The 18,330-nt window shown below is 28.9% G+C and overlaps 1 protein-coding gene and 1 long non-coding RNA gene across 2 annotated transcripts in view; both read left to right on the forward strand.

The window, feature by feature from the left end:
* Nucleotides 1-6,368, forward strand: part of LOC111638859 (oxysterol-binding protein-related protein 8-like) — a 25,330-nt gene extending 18,962 nt beyond the window's left edge. Inside the window, exons 10-11 of the mRNA XM_023384621.1 lie at nt 2,584-2,742; nt 6,158-6,368. Of these exons, the coding sequence (XP_023240389.1) occupies nt 2,584-2,742; nt 6,158-6,368 (370 nt within the window). The remainder of the gene's footprint in view (nt 1-2,583; nt 2,743-6,157) is intronic.
* A 3,657-nt stretch (nt 6,369-10,025) lies between these two features.
* On the forward strand, nt 10,026-14,958 carry LOC111638856. Its single transcript, XR_002758963.1, has 3 exons — nt 10,026-10,206; nt 10,774-10,954; nt 14,918-14,958. It is a non-coding gene; the product is annotated as an uncharacterized LOC111638856 (long non-coding RNA).
* Nucleotides 14,959-18,330: the final 3,372 nt, after the last annotated feature.

Genomic DNA, 18,330 nt, shown 5'->3' on the forward strand with positions numbered 1-18,330 from the left:
TAAAATATTTTAAAATAATAATTATATAACATAAATATAATTTTATTAATATTCTATAAATTTAATAACTATTATCTTGATTATCATTTTAAGTTTTGGTTTCCTAAAAGTCTTCAATTTTTGAAAAGAAATATTTTTTCTTTAAAAAATTAAATAATTCTTAAACATATTTTCTAAATCTGACTTTTTTAATGTATTTTTTAAATCTATATTTTGGATGAGTGAGCAATAAAATCATTACTCATTAATGATAAAGTTTAATTATGATTAGATGTTAAATGAAAATATATCATATACAATTAAATATAGTGTAATTAGATATCACTCTCTAATAGTTATATACCTTAATTTTATATAATTTTACAACATTAATTGTAGAATCATATAAAATTGAGATAATTATGTAAAAACTACAATTATAATTTTTAATTAAAATGTTTTATCTTATCACAAATATTGATTGGGCTGTAATTTGAAAAATTTAATATCTATAAATTCCCACTGTTGACCATGTGTCTGAATGTCTATTCTCCTTAACCTTTCAACAGCGGGATAGTCAGGTATGGTGCTATCCCAAAGTAGTGGACAATAAACGTGGGAAATTTTTAAAGTATTTCTGTACGTGTTTTTTCTCATTACCGTTTTGGAAAAAGATTTTGTAAACAGTTATGTCTAGTAAAGAAAAGTCTTTTTTTTTTATTGTTACATAATTCATTTTTGATGTGAATTTTTTTTCATGGTAGTTTTTGGCGATACCCCCAAAAGAATTTAACGGATATATCCATCCCTCACCACTGCCACACGATCACCCTGGACGGATATATCCGTCCCTCACTGTTGAGTGGTTAATCTTGAGAATGGAGTTAGATAAATGAAAGTTGGGACCAGATATGGAAAGTTTAAAGACAGGAGGCACCAATTACCTATATATGAACTTCTGGTTTGCACCAGAAATTTTTGAATTGAAATAACATGACTTCTGGTTTACACCAGAAGTCATGTTATTTCAATTCAAAACTTTATAACATTTTTTAGTATTATTTTATTTTGTTATAAAATTAATATAATTCAATGTAAAATTATTATTAATTATTGTTCCAAAGTTCAAATTTGGTATGATAAATTGAATTGAAATAACATGACTTCTGGTTTACACCAGAAATCATGTTATTTCAATTCAAAAATTTTCCCCTGAAAGAGTTAGATGACTGGTACGACTCTATTGTAACAGGAAAAGTATGGTGTACAGGGGAAAGACACTACAAATATGAGATGGAGAACATACATTTTAAATCAAATAAATTAAAAATATGAATAAAAATTGCAACTTAGCACTGTGACAATGTCACAATAAATAATTTTTTGTTGTTCTTACATCTCCCCAACAAATTACACAATTTAAAACTAGCAATCAAAATATCTGTATAAGAAACAGAATTCAAACTTATTACTATACTCTTTACTAGCCATCAGAAGAAGTCTTTGAAATAAGGAAATGATTGAGAACAAGATAGTTATTATTGAATACTTTTGGTTCAAATGTAAAATAGGATGTGTTAACTTGAGCTGTTAGTTTAGCAGGACTAATCCAATAAAATGAATATGTTTTAAACCATTATTTCAACTCAATCATTTCTTGTTCATTATTTCAATACATACAAAATTTATCATACCAAATTTGAACTTTGGAACAATAATTAATAATAATTTTACATTGAATTATATTAATTTTATAACAAAATAAAATATAATACTAAAAAATGTTATAAATTAAGAATAAAATTTTGTCATTTAAATGAAGTACACTGATAAATTTGAAAATATTTCATATATTTAATTTTAGAATGTGATTTGATTGTTTCTGCATAAAAACAGTTTTAAATTATATTATATATACTTATCTGATGTATTATAAATTTCTAGACTTTATTTGGTAATTCTGAATATGATGAGATATATGGAACAATTAATTCTAATTCATCAATAATTGCTATAATTAAAGGACATTGGAATGATTCAATTTTATTGGAAGATAATCAAACTCATGTATATAAATTTGTCAGAATTTTAAAAATTGTTTTTATATAATTAAAACCCTTCTTGTAATATTATTTAAATATTTATTTATTCAAGAAAACACAATGTTTTTGGAATCCAACTCCTGATATTCGAAAAAAAGGACTTAAACAGTTTGTAGTGCCTGTTGAAGAACAAACAGAATTTGAATCAGAAAAGTAATTTAAAAATTTTCCTTTTATAATGTGTAAAACAATTATTTTATAAGGAAGAAAATTCAATTTATTTCAACAAATTACATTAATTACTTAACACAAACATATAGAAAACATAAGGAAATATATTATTATTAAAATAAGTATCTTTTACCGGTTTTTTCATTTATTTTTTAGCAAATAAATTGTGTTCATATATCTTACCTGTATTACATTTTTTAATTTAAGAAAGCATTAATTTTTTTTTAATAAAAATTAAAACTTATTATAATATATAATATTTATATCTCATATATAAATTATGATATATTATTATAATTATAAAATTTTATAATTTTGAAAATATTACTAGATTATGGTTACCATTGACTGAAGCCATATTTAAAAATGATCAACAAGCTGCTGATTATCAATTTGCTGAAATAGTTAAAAAAGTTTTAAATCCAGAGAAGATGCCAAAATATTTCAACCGGGATAAAGATACTCAGTCATGGATATATAAATATATAGAGTAAGTATCATAACAACTAATATAATCTCATTTTCTATCTTTGATTTCTTAATTTTTAAATTATTCTATGTACATAACAAAAGTTGGTTTGAATTTTTTATATGCATTTATTATATTATATAGAGTGATATTTTTATTACAACATAAATGATTTTGGGAACACTCACATTTCTGCTTGATATACTGTAGTTTAAAGCCTGAAGCAGGTTTCTAAATAAAGCTGAAAATGTTCATTGTAATAAAATTTATTACTGGAAAGAAATAAAGTTGTTTCTTGTTTGCTAGAAAGGGTACAGTAAATAAAGAAGAGTAGGGGAGTACATTTAGAAGTTTAAATAAACAATTAAATATTAACAATTAAAATTCTGAAACTAAACTAATTTTGTCAATAGTTTTACAAATTTTAATAGTCAAAATTTGTAATTAAATTTTTAATAAATTTAATTTTGTACAAATTTTGCACAGGTTAGCTATTTGTGTTTAAAGCAAATTTAAAAGCAGGGTGGGTTATGCAATGATGTGGGTTATCTGCCAATTTTAAATTCTAACTACAAACTCATGAAAGCATTTTCCTTTGGTCTAACTTATCAAGAGCATTCTTAGAAACATGAAAATCTTCTATCCGATCATTTGTAGACAATCATTTCTCATTGTGATTTTTCCTGAAACTACCAAGATATCTTGTCTTTAGTTCTCTCTCATTCATTTTCTATGAATTAATCATTATTTTAATTGATATTATTAAACACTCCTATTTGACCTTATATCTTAAAAGCTGGTAAGTTTTCAATAATTTTTCCTCTAGAATACTGCTGCATTGAACAATCAGGGGTATGTGATACTGCAGGTTAAATAACACTATTTCAGTTCAAACAATTTTCTGATGGTATACATCAGTGTAGTTATCTGCTTGAAATTATAGTAATTGTATTTGGGGAAATAACAAAATTTATATTATTATTTTAAATATTAACTCTGGTGGACTTTTTATGTATAAAAATTAACCTATTAAATATATAATAATTATTATATACTTTGATTTTTTCTTTCTTTCCATGTTGATTTTAAAATACAATAGTCTGATTGTCTGGAAATCTGAAAAACACAATTATCAGTATGAAAATGATTTTATAATTCAAAGTGGATATCATCCAGAAGGAAATGCAATTTGCTTGAAATCAAAATTATCTATTGAAGAAAGTATTAAATCTGCAAGTAAATATACTTCTAGATTACCTGTAGAATATAAAATAGTTATAAATTCTGTAATTAGAATTTTTTCATTTACAATACAATATTTTTCTTGAAGTTACTACATACAGAGTAAATATTTTTCTTTATTGCTTAGCAAATAAACTAATTATCAAATGTGAAAATGCCTATTTTGAATAAAAATTTATTTAATTATGAATTTTTGTTTGTAAAAATTGCAGCCTGGCATTGTGATGACATTTCAAAATTTTTGTAAGAAGACCAAAAATTTTATTTGTATTTAGACTTCAATTTGTAACATTTAAAAAATTTATTATTCAATTTTCTGTTGTTTCAAAAATTTTTTAGCAGAATATGTAGGAACATTTCAAGAATCAAGAAGAACTTATTATTGATATAAAAAGTTTAAAAATAGCATGAAAATATTGAAAATTGCAAATACTGTATTAGACAAATTAACCACATTGACAACACATACCATTCATCACAAATATGATCTATGGAGCCAGCACACGGCGTGAGCCAGTTGCCTCAGGCAGCACTTTCAAAGGGCAGAATTTTTTGATCACATATTGAAATTTTTATTCATTATAATGTGCAACAACTAAGTAAATAATTTACTTAATTGGCTTCTTCAATAAATTTTCAACGTAACTACATCAATTGGCACTCTATTGTTTTTATTTTACACCATGCTGGGATGCACTGGCACTGATATCTTTTAGGAAGTCAGAGAAACAAATGCAATTTTTTCTTGTTCTCAGTTGCACTCTGTTGATTATAGAGAACTGCTATTCACTAGAATCTTAGAAATGGCAACATTGATGAGATATATTTAAAGTGGATAATCTCGATTATTCAGTTATGTGCATCACAACTGTTAGCATTGTGAGGAAGTTTGGATAAAATATTTGCACCAAACAACAGTTGTTTTTTTTTTTTTTTAATTTTGGCATTATTATCAAAATTTGATCCTGTTACAAGTGAATATTTAAGAAGGTTGTCCCAGAATCCTCACATTAACTAAGTAAAGATATACAAAATGAACCTTATTTGTCTACTAAGACAATAGGTTCAAAACACCATTGTTGTTGTTATTAATGATTGTAAATATTATAGTATAATTTTTGACTGTACTTCCAATATCAACAGAATCAAGCAAATATCTTTGATAATGTTATTTTAGCAAGATTTTGAATATTCTAGCAAATATTTGCCTGTGAAATTAACTACTGGAGCTGGTTTGATTGAAATCATACTGTAAGAACTGCAAGCATTAGGCCTAAAAATTAAAAATATGCATGTATAATAATGAAGTAAATATGAAAGGTGCCCATTCCAGTGTCCAAAGATGAATTTTGAATCAAATTCCCAGAGACTGTTTTGTTTCCCACTCATTCTGTTCTTTGAACCTTGTTGTTAGTGATGCAGTGGCAGCTTCTGAAGAAATCATTAATATTTTTTTCACTGCTGCAAAAAGTGTTTGCATTTTTTCGCAGTTTCACTAACAGATGAATTGTTTTAAAAATTCTAGCAACAAGTTGCTTAATTTTCCTGGCAACATTTGGTGTTATGATGTTTTATTTTTAAAAACTTTTATACTTTTAACTATTATAAAATGGCAAAAAGCTTAATTTTAAGGGTAGGGATGAGTTTTTATAAAACATTGTAAATGCTAATAACAAATATGAACAATTATTTATTGTGTGATTGTCACAATGTCAGGCTGCAATTTTTAATCATATTTTTAATTTATTTAATTTAAAATATATGCTCTCCATCTCAAATTAGTATAGTAGTGTCTTGCCCCTATACATCATACTTTTTCTTTAACAATAGATTCATGCAGGTCATTAATAACTGCTTTTGGGTGAAACATTTTGAATTGAAATAATGTGACTTTTGATTTACATCGGGAGTTCATATACAAGGTGCGTTCCATAAGTAATGTGACTAATTTTTTCACAACACGACGATATGCTGTAGCTAGTTCTGACCTGCTGTGTTAGGTGGTGTGGGGTGTTAGCTTCAAAACTCGCCTGGTCTCATTTGCCTCCAAGAAGCCTGCATGTGAGAATTCCCGTGAACCCTGTTTTGAGTTAATGTAACACGGAGCGATGGATCATTTTGTGGAGCAACGTTACACTATCAAATTTTCGTTAAACTTGGGAAGTCTGCCACTGAAACTTTTACATTAATTCAGCAGGCCTTTGGGAGTGATTGCTTCTCCAAATCACAAGTCTTTCAAGGATGGCCGAGAGGAGGTCACCGACAAGCCTTGCAGTGGAGGTCCATCAACCTCCCAAATTGTCTTCTTTGACATCAGAGGCATTAACCACCATGAATTTGTACCTGTCAGGACCACTGTAAATGCAGCTTTCTACTTGGAAGTGTTCAAAAGACTGAAATCCTAGTCACACGCTGCCGAAGTGACATCAAGGACACGTGGAAACTTCATCACGACAATGCGCCAAACCACACCACCTCCACTGTCAAAGATTTCCTGGCCAAGACACACACCCCATTGGTTCCACAGCCACCTTACAGTCCTGACCTGGCTCCCACCAAGTTTTTTTTGTTTCCCTGCATGAAAAGGAAACATTGGGACACGATTGAAAACATCAAGGCTTATGATACATCAGCTCTAAAGGACATTCCAGAGAAGGCCTTCCAGGCCCAGAAACACCGCCTTCACAAGTGTATCAATGCAGGAAGGTGCTATTTTGAAGATTTTTGATTAATTATAAAAATATGTTCAACAAATGATTTTTTATAAATTTGGTCGCATTACTTATGGAACGCACCTTGTATAGTTACTTGGGGCCTCCTGCTCTTAAAGTTTCCATATCTGGTGTCAGATTTTATCTATCTAACTTCATTCGTGAGATTAAGGAAAGACAGAGAGGCAGATGAAAGAGAAAATTTATAGGTCTACAGGTTTTCAAATTGCAGTCCAAAAATTGTCATCAAGTCTGACCCTACTGGAGATACACATGACCACCATTATCTCCCCACCCCTTGACCTTGAATTAAAATTTAATAGCATCAACCCCCTAATAAACAAACCTCCCAGCAAATTTCAGAAATTTTCGACAGAAAGCACAGAAGTTATGAAGCTTCAAAGAGGGTGAACAAAATCATCCCCCACACAAACATCCACACATATAGAGGGAAAAAGTAGATTTAGTTTTTTCTTTTCATTTCTCAACATTTCAAGATCTTCTAAGTCCAAAAGCATAAAAATCTTGGGAGGGGGCATTTTTTCACTGATTGTTATATATAATAGAGGGACAGTATGCAGAGCCAGGAAAGTAAAAATTATAAGGACTTCACAGTCAATCACTTATAGTCTGGTATAGTAGAGGTCACTATTCTGATATAGAGCAATTCAATTTATTCAATCAACTTTTAATTGTTAGATATATTTTAAAAAAGAAAATGTTTATAATAAAATTATAAAAGTAGCTTGAAAGTACTTGATTCNATTAAAATGTTTTATCTTATCACAAATATTGATTGGGCTGTAATTTGAAAAATTTAATATCTATAAATTCCCACTGTTGACCATGTGTCTGAATGTCTATTCTCCTTAACCTTTCAACAGCGGGATAGTCAGGTATGGTGCTATCCCAAAGTAGTGGACAATAAACGTGGGAAATTTTTAAAGTATTTCTGTACGTGTTTTTTCTCATTACCGTTTTGGAAAAAGATTTTGTAAACAGTTATGTCTAGTAAAGAAAAGTCTTTTTTTTTTATTGTTACATAATTCATTTTTGATGTGAATTTTTTTTCATGGTAGTTTTTGGCGATACCCCCAAAAGAATTTAACGGATATATCCATCCCTCACCACTGCCACACGATCACCCTGGACGGATATATCCGTCCCTCACTGTTGAGTGGTTAATCTTGAGAATGGAGTTAGATAAATGAAAGTTGGGACCAGATATGGAAAGTTTAAAGACAGGAGGCACCAATTACCTATATATGAACTTCTGGTTTGCACCAGAAATTTTTGAATTGAAATAACATGACTTCTGGTTTACACCAGAAGTCATGTTATTTCAATTCAAAACTTTATAACATTTTTTAGTATTATATTTTATTTTGTTATAAAATTAATATAATTCAATGTAAAATTATTATTAATTATTGTTCCAAAGTTCAAATTTGGTATGATAAATTGAATTGAAATAACATGACTTCTGGTTTACACCAGAAATCATGTTATTTCAATTCAAAAATTTTCCCCTGAAAGAGTTAGATGACTGGTACGACTCTATTGTAACAGGAAAAGTATGGTGTACAGGGGAAAGACACTACAAATATGAGATGGAGAACATACATTTTAAATCAAATAAATTAAAAATATGAATAAAAATTGCAACTTAGCACTGTGACAATGTCACAATAAATAATTTTTTGTTGTTCTTACATCTCCCCAACAAATTACACAATTTAAAACTAGCAATCAAAATATCTGTATAAGAAACAGAATTCAAACTTATTACTATACTCTTTACTAGCCATCAGAAGAAGTCTTTGAAATAAGGAAATGATTGAGAACAAGATAGTTATTATTGAATACTTTTGGTTCAAATGTAAAATAGGATGTGTTAACTTGAGCTGTTAGTTTAGCAGGACTAATCCAATAAAATGAATATGTTTTAAACCATTATTTCAACTCAATCATTTCTTGTTCATTATTTCAATGATGTCATTCTAGTTTTTATCAAAAATTTAGATTTATGTTATTTTTCAGAGTTTGATGTTATATTATGCAATGAACAAGGATATTATGTATACTTATTCAGTACTCAATATTACATCAAACTCTGAAAAACAACATAAACAGTCTATACATTTTTATAATATTTTATAATAATTCTTAATTAAATAAAAGTCCTAATATGAATAGCTATCAGCAGGGTCATCCAGTGAGAAACAGGGTCTGGGAAAAAATACATATTGGGAACCCTACAGCAAGAAGGAATTAAATGAAAAAAACAATGTATATGGATAGAGCAGTTTGTTGCTTCTGTCCCTCTTGGCAACTCTGACTCTCAGTAGTGTAAATAAGACCCCCTTGGATCTTATTACAAAGGATTCACAGATACAGAAATTTAAAATTAGAATTTATTGTGTGTTCTTTGGTGGATTACATTATTTTGATAAAAAGCAGTATTCTGTTTTGACATGATTTTTATTTCTGTATCAAGAAATAAAGTTTTTGGATGAAAAAACTGAAAACAAACTGCAAAAAATAAAATGATATAATGATTTATCACCCAAATTTGATAGAAATTATAGAATTAAATAAAATCAAATGGAGAGAGAGAAGAAAACTGATCAATTTTACTATATTTCTAATCAAATGAGCAAGATAATATCTTATTCAGCAATTGATGGAAATAAAAAACTCAAAAAACTATATTTACAACAAAGAATTAACTATTAGAGTCAAGAATGAACCAATTAGTTTATTTATATCTGTATATAATTATATAAGCCAGTCAACTGAATTTTTGATTCCTTGAACACTTTTGTGAAATTAAAAGAATTTTTCATATAACATGCTGTTATATTAACATGTAAAAATATATTTTATAAATAAAAGATGTTTGTACTAAGTTAATAAATATTTTTTATTCTCAGTGTTTGCTATTATTTCTAAACATGAATATAGTTTAATTTGTTTGAAATTAAACTATTTAAATAGTGTTTAATTATACAGTTTGTATAATTAACAATGAAATTGGATGTCAAGTCCATCTCAAGCACCAAAATTCTTTGGCTCTATCTATAACTTTAGCCAATGCCCTCATTGAAGAGTTAGATTTGGAATAAAGCTCACCAACATTCTCTGTTCTTCCTTAATCTTATTTTTTATTCTCATTTCCCTTTTACTTTATACATTTGTTTTTTATTTGAACTTTCCATCTTCATCAAAGTCTTAATCCTGAAAGTTTCATTTCAAGAACCTGGACGAATATTCTTCCTTCTGTTGTCTTAGCATGGCCATCCAATTAGTTTATATTTTAGTTTTATTACCTGAAACTTTTACTTTTGAATCTTGATGTGAATGCAAAATAATATATATTTCAAGTCATAATTTATCTGAGAGTAATGAAATACATTTCTATTATTTAGTTTCGAGAAGGAAACAACTTTTCTCTTCCAATCAGCTTATTAGAACCAAGATCTTCTCTTGATAAATTTGCTGATAGTTTCCTTCATATTGATATTCTCAGCGAGTAAGCAATTTTTAACATTTTATTATTATTCTAATATAATTTTATTTATGGAACAATAATAATATGAAATATATATAATTACTGAATCACAATCATTGATATATACTAAATTATAAATAATGTTTAGAATTTTATCAGTCCCATAGCCAGGAATAATAATATATAACAATTTAATTTTAGAGCTGCTATAATAACAAGACAAACTTTTCTTTATTCCAGCAAAATATTAACAGATATACAAATGTTTTTGAGCACATTGCAATCAATGTGCTCAATGTCAATGTGCTCTGCTTCAAGTCAATTACAACTTACAAATGTGTTCTATTTTTGAATGTTCTATAACATTCTATAACATTTGAACCAAATTTCAAAATGTAAAATGTAATTCTAATTTACAAAATTTATTAAATTAAATTAACAAAATATATATTTTCTATAAAAATGTTGTAATCAATGTTAAATTGGATCACTATAATGACCTTTCTTCTTGGGGTTATCTGGGATAAAGAAAAGGTTGTCTTGTTTTTATCCAGTATTTCCAGTTTTAATTCTTAATTTATGTTTTAGAGCTGCTATAGAAAAAGACCCATTGACAAGAATGAAATTAGTTGTTAAATGGTATTTGTCAGGATTTTATCTCCAATCAAAAAGTCTTAAAAAGCCATATATTCCAAAAATGGGTGAAGCATTTCGATGCTTTTGGTACCATCCAAAAACAGATAGTAAGACATTTTTTTTAGCAGAACAGGTAAGCATATTTAATTTTAATTAAATTAATAAATATATATTTAAATTTAAACTCTGTCTTATTGAGCTCAATGGTTTATAAATGAGTGCAGTAAAATAGTTTTATTGGGGCTCATTTACATTAAATAACAGTTTATTGAGCACTTCTGGACAACCAACCAGTACCTAAGAGCTACAAGTTACATATGTTTGTTTATGTATTTCTTGTTTCTTTCTTTTCCTTCTTGTTTCTTCCAATATTCTTGCACCTTTCCAATCTATCATAACTAACAGTTTCTTGTCTCAGCATGGTAGTGAGTTTTTTGTTCTGATATTTCTTCTGTGCTCCTGTATCCAAGTTTATAGCCATCATTTTGTAGCTCTCACATAACTTTATTTATTTGTTTCCACAACAATAGCCGCTCTCATTTAGAGGTTTTTTCATGCTCATTTGGATTTAGACATGTATTTGACCAGATCTCTAATGAGTGAGTAACAGGGCTTGACATATCTGAGAATGATTATTCATGAAAAATACATGAATTTGCTCATCTAGTCTTGATCCTGGGTCCTCAGAATAGTAGGTTGATGCCTTGTCCACCTCAGCCACCTGGCTGTTTGTGATTGCATGTTATCTCCAATGTTTGAAATTCTTTACCTAGTGCTATTGGATAACTCTTTCAATCAGTGATGTAAATGCTGCATATTTATCAAAATTAATAGAGTCCTCTGATGCATATGATACATAAATTTATGTAAATGTATTCTTCCTATAAACCAAAGGTTAAGCATATCATCCTTCTCTAGCCATAAATCCAAGAAATGCATTTTAGTATTCAATTCTTATTGAAGTTTAAGACCCAAGTTTTCATCAGAAAACATATTGACAACCTCTTCAATCTCATTTATATCATTCTAAATTTAGTAAAGTATTTTTATAATTTTTTAACTTAACATATCTTTTTAATGAATTTAATTATTTTTAGTTTTTTATTTATCGTTTTTATTCAATTTGAGATTATAAAAATATGTCACTGACAGTTACAGTATTTTAGTGAAAGTTTTAATTATTTCCAACAATAACAATAAGTGGATACAAACATTCAACAATCGCCTAAATGATCAGGTTAAAATTTGGCTATTTTAAATAATTAATACAAATTAATTTGCTACTAGAGGTAGACGTTTGGCACCATTCTGTTAACTAAATTAATAATTATAATTTAAATTTATTAAATAATTTAGAACCTTCTGGAAGAAAAGAACTGACCCGAGACAGGGCTTGAACCCACAGCATCTGCTTGCTGTGGTATATATACCTCACTGGGTAAATCATTCGCTGGCTGAGTGCCATAGTGAAGTTGTTCTTAGGCCATGGGCATAGGAGTCATCCCCAGCCAGTGCAGCCATTAACCTCGTAAGGTTATATCCAAATTTAAATACCTCTGGAAGCAAAGGCTTGCTTGGGGTCTGGGTGGCACAATTGGCAACCACACTGCATAGCAAGTGGAAGCTGTGGGTTCAAGCCCTGTCCCAGGTCAATTCTTTTCTTCCAGAAGGTTCTAAATTATTTAAAAAATTATTTATTAAATAATTTAGAACCTTATGTAATAATTTAAAATTGTATAATGTTTATATTCATAATTACATATTTCATAAATTCTAATTATTAATTTAGTTAAGAGATGGCACCTAACTCCAACCCTAGTAGCAAATTAATTTGTATTAATTATTTAAAATAGTCAAATTGTAGCTCTATCATTTAGGTGATCGTTGGATGTTTATATATACTCAACAGACTTTATAATGTTTGTTATATCAATAAGTGGATTCCATATATCAGTATGATGCTTACCATCTAAAAGAAAAACTGAATGAATAAAACTGATTTTATATCATGGATTATAAATTCGTGTGTCAAACTAAAAAAATAAATTGTTTTTCCTGTTTAATAAATTTATTATCTTCTTTATTTTATGCTGTTTATCATAAGAATAATTCTACAACAGAATTTATAAATAGAGTATTTTAAATAAAGAAAGCAAATTAAGTGGCCAGATGGCTAAGCTGTTAAGGTGGCAGCCCACTGCTCTGAGATCAAATCTGAACATGTTGAAAAACCTCAGGAATTTTTGGAGGGTGATCTATCTAGATATGTCAGGTCCCATTTCTCAGTGACCCCATCCAGCTGCCAGCTGTAGGCCTGGCCAAGCCCATTAATGGGCTTGCTAAAAAAAACAGACTCTCTTAGTGCTCATTAGGCAAAAAGAATTAAAAAAAAGCAAATTAAGTTATTTCTAATTATATATTATGTTGGTACTCAAATACATTACGATTTTCGATCCAATACACTATCTCTATAGATAGAGACCATTTTTTTGGTCCCTATCTATTGGGTGTAAAATTGCGAAACTTGCTGAGGTCATAAACAACATCCAATAGAATGTAAATAAGCATTGTTTGAATTATTTTGAGCAACAAAATGCTATGTATGATTATTTAAATTAGCCTGAGTTATCTTGGGTTTGGTTATTTCAGTTTAAATTCTTTTATTGTTTTTATTTGTACGCAATATTGTTAATTTGTGTTTGTTTTTTTTACTTATTTTTTTTAATACCATATTTGGTGTTAATTAATGTTTATGTTTTTGATTTTCAAAAATAAATTGAAAAAGTACTGTATATATAAGCATTAAATTGCCTTTAAAAATTAATGAACTCATCCTTTTTATTCCTTTAATCATTATCTCATTTTATGTTGTTATAAAGAACATATCCTCAACTTTTCCTTGCCTTCTTTAGATCGATTTACATGATTTACAGTTTAATTGAACATATCCTTCTATTTTGTATGAATTCGTTATCTCATTTTACATGGTTTCAGTTTGCACAATTTTTCTAGGAACTTATCTACGAGGGATGAGTGTCTATACTCTCATGTCATGATTTTTGCCATGCCTAAGACTGGAGAAATACATTAAGCTTATATTTTCTTTTGATTAAAATAGAAGATTACAAAATGGATGTTGAAATTACTAATAAATTTAGTTCAAGAAACATCTACTTTGAGGAATAAAGGTTTAGAAGAATACAAGTCTCAAGATTTAACAGTAAATCAGTGGAATTGAATTTTGCATTTTAGAATTTTGATGAAGTAATGCAATGATGAGCAACCTTTTCTGGATGTGGGCTGCAACTGAATTTTGTAGACTGCTGACAGACCTCATGCATTTTTTCTTGTAGAGTTGCAGGCTTTAAGTCTTCCATGTACAAACATACTTCCTAGTCCCAATACACTAGGTACTAAAATAATATATGCTAACAATGCTAGTAATACATAGTTTCTTCTTATCTTTTGATTGGTCAAGTTTAGTTTGAATGTTCTTTGTCATGAATATTGACTTAATTAGAATTACACAAGATAGTAAACAGAAAAATAATAAAATTATGTTGCCAAAGCCTCAGAGATTACTCTTATCTCAAGCTTCAGGTTACTCTTGACTGAAGTAAAGTATTCTAAAAATAATCAATAATTCATTGAACACAGACAAACAAAGATAATAAAAAATTTTGAATTGTCCTGCCTTATCTTATTAAACAAAGTAGAAAATACTCCCATCAAACTTTTTTCTATATTTACTGGATATACTGAGTGAACGATTTGACTATTTTTCATTTATGTAATAAATATAGATGGGTGGTACTGTACATTTTCTCTGGTTCATCACAAACCACTGCTCCCAAATAAGTGTAAAAAACAAACTAATTGAAAATATAGAAAATATCATATGCACAGTTGCTGTGAGTATATACAGTTGGCTAATGTGCTTAGATGTGGCATCCTGACTATTCATAGTCATGGTTTCAAATTGGATTCTGTGAAAAGGTGCCTAAGGAATTGCCTGATTTTTATTTAAAATATGGAATTTGTCATTAATATTTTATTATATAGTTTCTAAACATATTTATTCTGAAATATATTTTAGATATCTGATAAACCTCAAGAAGTTGCCATTCATATTATCAATCAAAAAGATGGATTTAGACTTAATGGAAGCTTCATTGTTAACTTATCATTTAGTGGTAAATATAATACTATATATTAGATAATTTTTATATTGAAGAATACAAAATTTCAGGGTTACATTTTTCATATTCACATACCTTAAATTTANTAGATATATTTTAAAAAAGAAAATGTTTATAATAAAATTATAAAAGTAGCTTGAAAGTACTTGAATCTTTTATGTTTATAATTTTGTTTCCATTAAAACATTTTGTCAATGAATTTCATAAACTGTTGAAACTTTAAAATACTGAATACTGTCAGTATTATAAAGTCATAAACTGATAAGACACAAATCAACAACTAATTCTATTAGTTGTTAATTTAAAAATTGAATACAGTACAGAATTGAATCAGATATTGTATATCTGATGAGAAAGATTACTATTATAGGATTATTATAAATGCAATACCATACTTAAAATTTTTAACATTGTTTTATTATAGGAAACAGTGTTAAAGAAAATCCTGTAGTGGAAGTTATGAAATCAATGGAACAGGTGAATAAAACGTATGAGAAAATTTTCAAAAGCATGCAGTCTAATTTGGAATTAATTAAATTTCAACAGGAAGAAGTACAAAACTGGAAAAAAACTTTATTTTTATTGGGAATTTTTGGTGGACTTTTAATTTTCAAAGTAGCAGTTTCAAATATAACAATAAAATAAATATTGAAATAAATGTTTTTTTTTAAAACACGTATCAATAAAAAATATTAACCTTTATTAAATTCTATTGATGTTTGTCTATTATTTTCAATACATATTTAGCACACTGATAAATATAAAAATTCAGAGTGAAATGTCTCAGGTTGCAAAATGACAGTCAAAAATGTTTAAGAGAAAAAAGTAAATAAAAATAATAAATCAAACACTGGAGTCCTGTAAATGTTGTTTATAAATAGTCATAGAAGAATGCCTTGGTTGAAGTACTTTTTATTGGCAATAGTTCTGGAAGTAGGGGCAACAAAAATTTGTTTTGTCTCAAGAACAAATTACCATTGAGTTGGCATTGTCATCAGTCTATCAAACTGGGAGACCATGATCAAATTTGAGCAGATAAAAATCCTAGGAATTTTATTTTGGGAATGATGTGGTCCAGATATGTTGGTCTCGTCCCTTGTTACCTGACTCCCTACAATGGATCTGGCATGGCCGAACTCACAATGTGCTTGAAAAATAAAATTCTGAAGTTGTGCCACAAGATATACATAAGTTACCATTCAAAATTTTAAAGTTATAACTGTTTTGACCTTAACTCTACACCTGGCTTTATGTTAGCTTATGGTTCTAATGAAATTCGGTGATCATGAGTTTTAGTACCTAACATGTTCTGTATTTTAATACATTAACAGAACATGTTGAACACAATCAATGAAATGTTATATAATCAAGATGGGTTGATAATAATAAGTGCAGAGCCCAAACAGTTAGGAGTTGAAAGTTGAAATTTGGTACACAGTTAGGGTATGTCATGAGAACCTACACTAAGAAGAGATTTTTTGAAATCCCTGACAGGGGAGAGGTTGTTAACACTTCCCTGTGGGGAAGTGTTAAGAGAAAGCAATGTGCAAGATTTACAGGTGCAAATGCGGTTTTTTGCATTTTTATGAAAAATCAAACATATTTTTAGATCCATCTAAAAATTTTCTAATTAGACTGGAAACAGGGGGACCTAATTCTTGCATTCTGTGAAAACGGGTAAGATTGGCTATAATGTAATAATCTTAATCTTTGCTATCATTACTTTTTGCCCAAGCAATGCCAGGCTTATCTGTTAGCAGATTTTAAGCAAAGATAAACTCTACCGTTTATTTATTACCAGCAGAGACTAAGAAAACAAACTGAAAGGTGAAAAAGTAAGAAAGAACACCATCATTATCTATTCAAACTAAAATCTGCGGTTGTTAAAATTATTTAACTTTATTTTGTCGGTACTAGAGGGATTTATGCAACTGACTTTATGATACTCATGCAAACGTTTATCATTTAATTGAGGTTAATGTTACCTATGGTTCCAAAATGGCCATTCTTCCGAATGTTCGTGGTCCAGAAAGACTCCTCCCGGAGGGGAGCCGCCGGCAGGCCGCCGAGTGCCAAACGTCACTAGTTATTGATTCACGGTAGTTCTTGAACAAAATAAATAAAAAAAAAAGGAAACGTCTCATAAAAATGTAGCTAATCTAACGGAACCGAAACGAACCTAACCGAAGCGCCGCCATTTTGAAACCATAGGTAACATTAACTTTTATTTATAACTAGTAATCAAATTTTATTGCTTACCTGAAATGAAATGTTTCTGACAAACTCTTTTATTGATATTCACTTTATCCGTATTGAAATTTTTCTGGTTAATTCTGGAGAGCCATGCAAATCGCCTTCCTCGTGAAAGCTCCTCAGTTTGGGGTCCTTGATGACAAATAATGCCGGGAATTTTAAAAAATAACGTTCCTTTGTTCTCGAGTGAACTAGCGTTACACCCAAATACACAACAATTCACCATAGTGATATTTGCGACGAATAAACAATACAAGGGGCGCGTTTGTTAATAGCGGTCGCTCTGCGTCTCCGCTACTACGGGAGTGCGCTGCTGTTTGTAAGCATTTAGGAACCAGGGGCGCCGATAGCAGTTTGAACGCCCGTGTGCAATACCAACTATGCCGCCCCCTGTTTAACTACGATTACCTACGCTGAGCTTGCCAGAAAGGCTCTTTAGTGTTGTCTCGTAAGGATGTGAAAAAAAGAAAAGAAATACTTTACAAAGAAAATCTATTTATTATTACTAAGTTATTTTTGTTTACTTAAGTGTAAAACCATATAAATATTTATCTATAGAAATTGAACTTCTCTTGCCTTTATGTTTGCGAAATCTGCTATCAATTTTCAATGTATCCAAGCAGTCTAAGATTTCATGTTCAATTGAAAATATAGCTAAATTACTTAATCTTTGCTGGTGCGTTGTTGATCTTAAATAGTTTTTTTATAATTTTAACTTTGAAAAGGACCCTTCACCAAATGCAACTGAAACCGGCAATGTAAGTAATATTCTTAGTGCTATTGCTGTGTTCGGAAATGTTGAAGTTAAGTCATTAGTAAAAAGATATTGTAATAAGGTTTGAGGATCATTAGACTGGTTTTCTGGAAAATGCAACTTTAAAGTATCGATTTCATTAAACAAATCAATACCGTCAATGTCTGTTTCACTACTTGAATCGTCTTTAAGCTTCAGATTTAAATCCTAACCAAGTTAAAATATCATTAATTATACTTAGACCCATGTCAGAAGAATTATTAACAAAATAATTGCAATTTGATATGCGATAGAACTGTTCGA

The sequence above is a fragment of the Centruroides sculpturatus genome, unplaced genomic scaffold (genome assembly GCF_000671375.1).
Source record: "Centruroides sculpturatus isolate CEXI.00-Female unplaced genomic scaffold, Cexi_2.0 scaffold956, whole genome shotgun sequence".
Taxonomy (NCBI): Eukaryota; Metazoa; Arthropoda; class Arachnida; order Scorpiones; family Buthidae; genus Centruroides; species Centruroides sculpturatus.